The sequence below is a fragment of the Eptatretus burgeri genome, chromosome 10 (assembly GCF_056783735.1).
Source record: "Eptatretus burgeri isolate ZD-2024b chromosome 10, Ebu_testis_v1, whole genome shotgun sequence".
Taxonomy (NCBI): Eukaryota; Metazoa; Chordata; class Myxini; order Myxiniformes; family Myxinidae; genus Eptatretus; species Eptatretus burgeri.
In genome coordinates this window covers 25,351,271-25,362,377 of record NC_140970.1, presented here as the reverse complement: position 1 = coordinate 25,362,377, position 11,107 = coordinate 25,351,271, and the positions used below count along the sequence as shown (strand labels likewise).

The 11,107-nt window shown below is 39.0% G+C and overlaps 1 protein-coding gene across 1 annotated transcript in view; it reads left to right on the top strand.

Annotated features, from left to right (window-relative positions):
• LOC147018114 (inositol 1,4,5-trisphosphate-gated calcium channel ITPR1-like) overlaps positions 1–11,107 on the top strand; it is a 489,954-nt gene that overhangs the window by 36,005 nt on the left and 442,842 nt on the right. Inside the window, exon 3 of the mRNA XM_085900071.1 lies at positions 1,374–1,489. Within this exon, the coding sequence (XP_085756197.1) occupies positions 1,374–1,489 (116 nt within the window). The remainder of the gene's footprint in view (positions 1–1,373; positions 1,490–11,107) is intronic.

Below are 11,107 nucleotides of genomic sequence, written 5' to 3'. Positions count from 1 at the left end.
ACCGTTGCTTGCTTCATTGCTTGGGTTTTCACCCTTGTCCCTTGCAGGGTGAAATCCACCGCATTTGTCAGGGAAGATGCCATTCGTTGGTGGGGAGGGGGAAACGGGGATCACCTGCTTTCCCTCGACGAAGGCCAGGCCTCTGGCAACCGTGCTGAGGTGGAAATGCGGTGGTGGTGTGGTTGGCATTTTGTGGTGGTCTTGATGGTGGTGTGGCTGGCGTTTGTGGTGGTAGTGAGGGTGGTGTGGTTGGGCGGTGGTTAAGGTGTTTGTTGTGAAGGCGGCTGTTCGTTGTCTGTGGGGATGTTGGCGGTTGACGAGGTGGTTGTGGTGATCGTGGTTGTTGTGGTTGGTGGCGTTTTGCGGTGGTAGTAATGGCGGTTGGTCCAAAATAACGATAGTAAAAGAAAAACGGCTAACTCAAAGATCACAGCCCTGTCCACACGGATAAATTCCATTGAACAACGGTGGGGAAATCTAACTGAACACGGACTTATCGGCATAACTGATCTAAGGACCTATATGGTGTTCTGCGAATTTCCACAGCCGTAACAATATAAATATATATTTATAGTACATATAAAATTACAGCAGGTTGGAAAATATTTCTAACTTTGTTTTTTTTTCATCACTGGGTCTTATCAATACAATTTTATCAATTCTGTTGAGCGAAAATAATTAAATCCCTTTTCATCATAATAATGTGCAAGACAGTTTATCTCATATAATAATATTCATAGTGTGTGAGGTAAAGCATTTATGAGCAACCATAGGTAATGATTTGCAACTATAATGTGATTTCTTGCAGTTGATTTTAAACATTATTTGCTACTTTGTTCAAATTCTCAGATCCCTCTTTTGAATGCAGCACTTTGACCTCCAGTCACGTCAATGCTGATGCAGAATGCCCTGTAGGTTAACACGGGAATTTTTGGATTGGTGCCAGGATGCTACTGATGCCTCAAGTACTCTTTGTCAAAAGACATTGTGGGATCTTTAACATCCACCACCAAATACGATCAGATGGAGCACTCAGCTTAACGTCCGTCCATGGGATTGCAAACTTTGCGATGCATCACCATGCCCGAAAAGCACCAATCTGGCAGTTTAGAACCATGTTGGGAATCAAACCCAGATTAGTGAGCTCAAAGGTAAGTGCGCTCCCTCTGCGTCATCCTGTCAGACCAAGTTTCTGGCTATCGTGCATTAACTTCATGGAAAATTTGCTTGTTGGTGCACACTTCCAATTACTTACCCAAGTATTACTTAACTTAATTACCAAGTATGAGTGATTGCTAAAAATTGCTCAAAGGACCCATGGTTTTTGGGAAAACGTTACTGAAATGATGTTGATTTCTGGACTTCTCCTGTAGATTGCTTATTCAGGATGTGCCCCATGAACCGCTACTCAGCACAGAAGCAGTTCTGGAAAGCTGCCCGGCCTGCCCTTTCTGCAATTTCCAATTCTACACTCCTCAAAAAACTACACGTATGTATGTCTTCTAATCACACGACATAATCACCTGCCACTTTTGCTAGCTGTTATAGAAAATACACCTTAAGCAGATATTGCACCTGCTTACTTTCTCTGAGTGCTGTGCTTGTTTGGTGAAAACACAAATAGACTCCTTGAAAATGCAAAGCACTAGTCTGCCACACAAGCAAAGCTCTCATATTCTAATCAAAGTCCTGCAGGAAGACTGGAATCTTGACAGGCAGATAGGTGTAATTATTATGCTCGGAAATTCACAGGGCAACATGCACCGTTACCTTGGGCTCTTACCATCCCACGCCTCCTACGTATCGCATATCATTTATTTGCTTTTTCAACCATTCATTATCTTTATCCCTTTTCTTTCAAACCCCTTTTCCCACTTCCTTTCTGTTCCTTGTCTGATGGCCTCACCATCCTGTATCATCATTCAATCAACCTTTTGCAATGCACTGGTTGATATTTTTTGCCATGCACATTGTTCAACTGCTGCCCATCCCTTTATTTTGCATTTTCTCCTCTCCTAAGTTCCTTTCTCTATCCTTTCATTTTCTCCTCTCCTTTCTCCTTTCTTTAATTATTTTTTATCCTGCTGCTCATCGCCATAAATAAACATTATTGATTTTACCCGCCGATCACATCACGTGCCTTCTGGTTGAATGGTTTGCATGAGCGGGAACAATCATCTGGGTGGCAGACAGATGGTTGCTCTTTGCAGATAATGCAGATTTACCATGTGAAACATAATCCACGGCGATGCTCACAATAACAATCAGGAGGTGCATCTGATGTATATTTACGTATATATGTATACATATACGTATATATACGTATATACAGTATATACAGTATATACAGTGGGGAGAACACAAATTTGATACAAGGCCGATTTTGCAGATTTTCCCACTTACAAAGCACGTAGAGGTCTGTAATTTTTATCATAGGTACACTTCAACTGTGAAAGACGGAATCTAAAACAAAAATCCTGAAAATCACATTGTATGATTTTTAAATAATTAACTTGCATTTTATTGCATGAAATAAGTATTTGATACATCAGAAAAACAGAACTTAATATTTGGTACAGAAACTTTTGTTTGCAATTACAGAGATCAGACGTTTACTGTAGTTCTTAACCAGGTTTGCACAGACTGCAGCAGGGATTTTGGCCCACTCCTCCATACAGATATTCTCCAGATCCTTCAGGTTTCGGGGCTATCGCTGGGTAACACAGACTTTCAGCTCCCTCCAAAGATTTTTCTATTGGGTTCAGGTCTGGAGACTGGTTCGGCCACTCCAGGACCTTGAGATGCTTCTCACGGAGCCACTCCTGAGTTGCCCTGTCTGTGTGTTTCGGGTCGTTGTCATGCTGGAAGACTCAGCCACGCCCCATCTTCAATGCTCTTGTTGAGGGAAGGAGGTTGTTGGCCAAAATCTCGCAATACATGGCCCCATCCATTCTCCCCTCAATACGGTGCAGTCGTCCTGTCCCCTTTGCAGAAAAGCATCCCCAAAGAATGATGTTTCCACCTCCATGCTTCACAGTTGGGATGGTGTTCTTGGGGTTGTACTCATCCTTCTTCTTCCTCCAAACACGGCGAGTGGAGTTTAAACCAAAAAGCTCTATTTTGGTCTCATCAGACCACATGACCTTCTCCCATTCCTCCTCTGGATCATCCAGATGGTCATTGGCAAACTTCAGACGGGCCTGGACATGCGCTGGCTTGAGCAGAGGGACCTTGCGTGCGCTGCAGGATTTTAATCCATGACGGCATAGTGTGTCACTTATGGTTTTCTTTAATACTCTGGTCCCAGCTCTCTTCAGGTCATTGACCAGATCCTGCCGTGAAGTTCTGGGCTGAGCCCTCACCTTTCTCATGATCATTGAGGCTCCACAAGGTGAGATCTTGCATGGAGCCCCAGACCGAGGGAGATTGACTGTTATCTTGAACTTCTTCCATTTTCTCATAATTGCGCCAACAGTTGTTGCCTTCTCACCAAGCTGCTTGCCTATTGTCCTGTAGCCCATCCCACATTTGTGCAAGTCTACAATTTTGTCTCAGATGTCCTTAGACAGCACTCTGGTCTTGCCCATTGTGGAGAGGATGGAGTCTGATTGATTGAGTGTGGACAGCTTTTTTATGCAGATAACGAGTCCAAACAGGTGCAGTTAATGCAGGTAATGAGTGGAGAATGGGAGGGCTTCTTGAGGATAAAACTAACAGGTCTGTGAGAGCCGGAATTCTTACTGGTTGGTAGGTGATCAAATACTTATTTCATGCAATAAAATGCAAGTTAATTATTTAAAAATCATACAATGTGATTTTCAGGATTTTTGTTTTAGATTCCGTCTTTCACAGTTGAAGTGTACCTATGATAAAAAATTACAGACCTCTACGTGCTTTGTAAGTGGGAAAAACCTGCAAAATCGGCAGTGTATCAAATTCTTGTTCTCCCCACTGTATATATATATATATATATATATATATATATATATATATATATATATATATATGTATATATGTGTATATATATATATATATATGTGTGTATATATGTGTATATCTCTTCTTCTTCTTCTTTCGGCTGCTCCCGTTAGGGGTCGCCACAGCGGATCATCCGTTATGATCCGCATAATGATTTGGCACAGGATTTTTTTTACGCCGGATGCCATTCCTGATGCAACACTGGTCACCTCTGACGACACAGGGATATGGTACACCTATTCTAACCGGGGTACACACCGGGCCCAGTACACTGGTACTCACTTGTATATATGTATATGTACATGTATATATGTGTGTATATATGTGTGTATAAGTAAATGTACATGTATATATTTGTGTAAATATGTATATATATATATATATATATATATGTATATGTATGTAAATGTACATGTATATATGTGTGTATGTATATATGTGTGTATATATGGATATGTATGTATATGTGCATGTATATACATGTGTATATGTACATGTATATATGTGTGTATATATGTACATGTGTGTGTATATATATATATATATATATATATATATATATATATATATATATATATATATATATATGTATGTATATGTACATTTATATATGTGTGTATATATATATATATATATATATATATATATATATATATATATATATATATATATATATATATGTATATATACGTGTGTATATATGCGTGTATGTATATGTACATGTATATATGTGTATGTGTATATATATGTATATGTATATATATATATATATATATATATATACATATCAAAATATATGTATATGTATATATATATATATATATATATATATATACATATACATATACAGTAGACCAGGCGTAAGTCGTCACCATCGGGACCGAGAAAAAAGTGACGACTTAGAAATGTGACGACTTACGCGTATGCGAACATTCATGATGACTGTGGGGTGAAGGATGAAGTCGCGCGTGGCCTGGACACGTATGTGTGAGAGCTGGCTATTGTACCAAAAGGAAAACACAATCCTCGGGGCATAGGTGGGGGTTCATTGGTGAGTTGGAAAGTGATCAAGCAAAGATGGAATTCATGAATCAGTTTATCAAAAGTAAAGATAATGAACAACTGTAAGACAACAACTTCGCCTGCTTATCACCATGATGGGATTGACCAACGAACCCCAGAGACTTTTCTGGCAGCATCTGCCAGAAAAGCCCAGTCTCATCGGCATTGTACACGTCCCGAGGATGATAACTTTCCAAGAAGTCTTTCAATTTGCCATCCTTCCAGTCGTGCACCACTGCCGAATCCACGCTGCCTGATTCGCTGCACTTCTTGACCTTGCCGATTCCCCAGCTCACTTTGAATCTGTCTATCCAATGCATCGGCAAGGTCTCGGCATCATCATGCCCGAGGTCCGTAGCGAATTTACGTGCCTTCAGCAGCAACATTTCACCGTCCAACCGAATATTTGGCTGAGCCGACATTTGCCGAAACCAGATGATGAGCACGTCATCGACATCTTCAAAGGACACACATTTCACGCGTTTCACACTTACGACCGGCCTCGCGATCTTCTCCACTTGTCCAAACATCGTGCCCTTATTCTTCAAAATATTGTTCAATGTCTGCCGTTTGATGTCCAACTTCTCAGCTATGGCTGTTTTCTTCATCAGTGGGTTTGCCTCGCAAAACTGGATAATGTCGTATTTTTCTTGGTAGGTTTTAGTTGTAAGCTTACGCTTAGTCGCCATTGTCCTGCCTGCAGTGCGATCAACGTGTGTACGCAGTTATAAACAGCCTATCACTGGCGGTGTAAAACAATGAGCGAGCATCACGATTCCCTGAAATCGGGCTTCTCACGAGGCAGCAGTTCCGTGTGACAAGTTAGGAGTGGTAATTTACTTGAGTTTCCATTACGTGGGAACGGACAACATCTGACGAAGTGACGACTTAGAGATGACGACTTACAGAGGGATGACCCTTTATTCATAGGGACTTAACATGAGATAAATTCGGGACTTTTTGACGCTGCCGACTTAGGCGAAGTGACGAGTTACACGCTGCCAACTTACGCCTAGTCTACTGTGTATATATATATATATATATATATATATATATATATATATATGTATATATATATATATATATATATGTACAGTCATGTGCCGGATTACGACGTTCCGGTCAACGACGGACCACATATACGAGAGTGGTCCCATAAGATTATAATGGAGCTGAAAAATTCCTCTTTCCGAGTGATGTCATAGTGCTGCCAGTCGTATAAAAGTACAGTATAGCACATACAATTATGTGCAGTACATCATCGCGAACGCAGTGAGCTTCATACTTAACGCGTGCACATGAGAGAATAGGAAACAACAACAACACAATACCCCTGACGATTTTGAATCCATGTCGTTAGCTATTACTTTTTGCTTCCGGTTTTTGTTAAACGCTGTGCAGTGTATAAACACGATTGGGTTTTATTTCTATCTTGTGAATATTACTTAACACGTACACATGAGAGAATAGGAAACAACAACAACAACAACAACAACAACAACACAATACCCTGGCAGTTTGGAATCCGTGTCGTTAGCTATGACCCTTTTGCTTCCGTTTTTTTTGCTTCTGGTTATTTTTTGTTTCCAGTTTTTGTCATGGGGAATGATGCATGCCGTTAGATAAAGGCATCGTTGGAGACATGAAAGACCCAAATAATATCAGACATGGTGTATATTTCCTCCACTGATTTTAATAAAGATATCTCCCGCATCATCAAAAAATAATTTTTAATGGTGATTTACATTATTTGATCACTGATCCCGAATCCAGGCCGAAGTAACCGGAAATTGCATATACAGTTGTGAACAAGTTATAGGTAAAGTCAGAAGCGAATGTTAGAAGAATTCTACGTTCAATCTAGTATTTATTTTTTTTAGATGAGATCCTGTTCTAGGCGGTGTAGTTGTCGTTGTGAAGGTAATGTTGAGCATTTTTTTTCTTTTTCGGATGAGATCCTGTTCTCGGCGGTGTCGTTGTTGTTGTTGTGAAGGTAATGTTTGGGTAATATTTATTTTTTCAGATGAGATCCTGTTCTCGGCGGTGTAGTTGTCGTTGTGAAGGTAATGTTGAGGATTTTTTTTTCAGATGAGATCCTGTTCTCGGCGGTGTAGTTGTTGTTGTGAAGATAATGTTGAGGTAATATGGAATAGGCAAAGCCGAGAAGCGAACGTAGAATTCTTCTTAAATTCGCTTCTGACTTTACATAAAACTTGTTCACAACTGTATACTTGCCAACTATACCGTGGTACATGTAAGCGCCGCACAGCTGATGATTTTGACGCAATTTCCGGTTACTTCGGCCTGGATTCGGGATCAGCGAACAAATAATGTAAATCACGATTAAAAAATATTTTTTGATGATGTGGGAGATATCTTTATTAAAATTAACTTTGGGAAAAAATAATTGAGTAAATAAATAAATAAACGATCACTTCTAGTCAAGAATAAAAGAAATTAAAACTTCCGGAAAGAGTTTCAAAATCACTCCCGGTAATGTTAAATACGAAATAAACACTTCCTGTCATGAAAAAAAATCACCTTGATTGAATAATAATAATTGAATTGAAAAAAATAATTGAACTAGAACGGGCACTCATAGAGCGCATACCTTCTTGGTATGAGTGTGGGGAACTGGTTTCATATGAATGGTCTTATGACACAAACCACATATCTATAATGTCATGACCCCCCCCCCGACTTTCGGGGGCTACGGACTAAACAACAATCAACTCACGTCGTTTTGGCGAGTCTTCACTCACAAGCTCGGTGAATACAACGTTTCAACAAGAGAAGGTAATCTCGTTTGATGCTGGTTTCATGCAAATCGAATAAGAATTGACTGAGTTATGCCGAAAACCGCATATTTTTCAAGGGCGTGACCCCCCCCCGACATTTTACCCCAACCGGTGACATGTGTTATGACGTCATTGTGTCACAAGATTGGGCATTAAATTCTGAACATTTTGGTGCTGGGTTCATGTAAAGCGGACAAGAATTGACCGCGTTATGACAAAAACCGCATATTTTTCAAGGTCGTGACCCCCCTGACCTTTGACCCCTAACCAGTAACAAGAGTATGGGCGTCATTGTGTCATATTGCATATCACAAGATGAGGCATTGAATTCTGAACATTTTGGCGTTAGTTGCATGCAAATTGAATAAAAATTGACCGTGTTATCGTAAAAAGACGATTTTGACCTTTTCGTGACCCTGACCTTGACCTTTGACCCGAACGATCCCAAAATCTAATCGAATGCTTCCTGGCTAATAACCAATCATCCCACCAAATTTCATGCAATTCGGTTTAATACCTTTTGAGTTATACGAATCACAAGATTGCAAATAAATAAATAAATAAATAAATAAATACACGCCGACCAAAACATAACCTTTCGCAGAATGCGAAGGTAATAAATAAACACTTCCGGTCATGATCTCCCGGCATGCATCATTCCCCATGAAAAAAACCGGAAACAAAAAAAAAACCCAGCAACAAAACAAAAAACGGAAGCAAAAGGGTCATAGCCAACGACACGGATTCACAATTGCCAAGGTATTGTGTTGTTTTTGTTGTTTCCTATTCTCTCATGTGCACACGTTAAGTAATATTCACAAGATAGAAATAAAACCCAATCGTGTTTATCCACCGCACAGTGTTTAAAAACAACTGGAAGCAAAAAGTCATAGCTAACGACACGGATTCCAAATTGCCAGGGCTATTGTGTTGTTTTTGTTATTGTTGTTATTTCCTATTCTCTCACGTGGACGCGTTAAGTATTTAGCTCACTTCGTTCGCTATTATTTATTTTTTTTAGGTGAGATCCTGTTCTAGGTGGTGTAGTTGTTGTTGTGAAGCTAATGTTGAGGTAATATTAATTTTTTTAGATGAGATCCTGTTCTCGGTGGTGTAGTTGTTGTGAAGGTAATGTTGAGGTATAATGTTGAGGTAATATTTATTTTTTAGATGAGATCCTGTTCTAGGCGGTGTAGTTATTGTTGTGAAGGTAATATTGAGGTATAATGTTGAGGTAATATTTTTTTCAGATGAGATCCTGTTCTAGGCGGTGTAGTTGTCGTTGTGAAGGTAATGTTGAGGTAATATTAAATTTTTTAGATGAGATCCTGTTTTCGGCGGTGTAATTGTCGTTGTGAAGGTAATGTTGAGGTCATATTAATTTTTTTTAGATGAGATCCTGTTCTCGGCAGTGTAGTTGTTGTTGTGAAGGTAATGTTGAGGTATAATGTTGGGGTAATATTAATTTTTTTAGATGAGATCCTGTTCTTGGCAGTGAGTTGTCGTTGTGAAGGTAATGTTGAGGATTTTTTTTTTCAGATGAGATCCTGTTCTTGGCGGTGTCGTTGTTGTTGTGAAGATAATGTTGAGGTAATATTAATTTTTTTTAGATGAGATCCTGTTCCAGGCGGTGTCATTGTTGTTGTGAAGGTAATGTTGAGGTAATATTAATTTTTTTAGATGAGATCCTGTTCTAGGTGGTGTAGTTGTTGTTGTGAAGGTAATGTTGAGGTATAATGTTGAGGTAATATTTTTTTTTTTAGATGAGATCTTGTTCTAGGCAGTGTAGTTGTCGTTGTGAAGGTAATGTTGAGGTAATATTAATTTTTTTATAGGAGATCCTGTTCTCGGCGGTGTAGTTGTTGTTGTGAAGGTAATGTTGAGGTATAATGTTGAGGTAATATTAATTTTTTTAGATGAGATCCTGTTCTAGGCGGTGTAGTTGTCCTTGTGAAGGTAATGTTGAGGATTTTTTTTTTTTTCGATGAGATCCTGTTCTCGGTGGTGTAGTTGTTGTTGTGAAGGTAATGTTGAGGTATAATGTTGGGGTAATATTAATTTTTTTAGATGAGATCTTGTTCTAGGCAGTGTAGTTGTCGTTGTGAAGGTAATGTTGAGGTAATATTAATTTTTTTATATGAGATCCTGTTCTCGGCGGTGTAGTTGTTGTTGTGAAGGTAATGTTGAGGTATAATGTTGAGGTAATATTAATTTTTTTAGATGAGATCCTGTTCTAGGCGGTGTAGTTGTCCTTGTGAAGGTAATGTTGAGGATTTTTTTTTTTTCGATGAGATCCTGTTCTCGGTGGTGTAGTTGTTGTTGTGAAGGTAATGTTGAGGTATAATGTTGGGGTAATATTAATTTTTTTAGATGAGATCCTGTTCTCGGTGGTGTAGTTGTTGTTGTGAAGGTAATGTTGAGGTATAATGTTGGGGTAATATTAATTTTTTTAGATGAGATCCTGTTCTAGGCGGTGTAGTTGTCGTTGTGAAGGTAATGTTGAGGTAATATTAATTTTTTTAGATGAGATCCTGTTCTCGGCGGTGTAGTTGTTGTTGTGAAGGTAATGTTGAGCTATAATGTTGGGGTAATATTAATTTTTTTAGATGAGATCCTGTTCTATGCAGTGTAGTTGTCGTTGTGAAGGTAATGTTGAGGATTTTTTTTTTTTTCAGATGAGATCCTGTTCTAGGCAGTGTAGTTGTCGTTGTGAACGTAATGTTGAGGATTTTTTTTTTTCAGATGAGATCCTGTTCTAGGCGGTGTAGTTGTCGTTGTGAAGGTAATGTTGAGGTAATATTTTTTTTTTAGATGAAATCCTGTTCTAGGTGGTGTAGTTGTTGTGAAGGTAATGTTGAGGTATGATGTTGAGGTAATATTAATTTTTTTAGATGAGATCCTGTTCTAGGTGGTGTAGTTGTCCTTGTGAAAGTAATGTTGAGGATTTTTTTTTTCAGATGAGATCCTGTTCTAGGCGGTGTAGTTGTCGTTGTGAAGGTAATGTTGAGGATTTTTTTTTTTAGATGAGATCCTGTTCTTGGCGGTGTAGTTGTTGTTGTGAAGGTAATGTTGAGGTATAATGTTGAGGTAATATTAATTTTTTTAGATGAGTTCCTGTTCTAGGCGGTGTAGTTGTCATTGTGAAGGTAATGTTGAGGATTTTTTTCTTCAGATGAGATCCTGTTCTAGGCGGTGTAGTTGGTGTTGTGAAGGTAATGTTGAGGTAATATGCAGTCGTGTTATCACGGTTATAGAAATGCACAAATAAT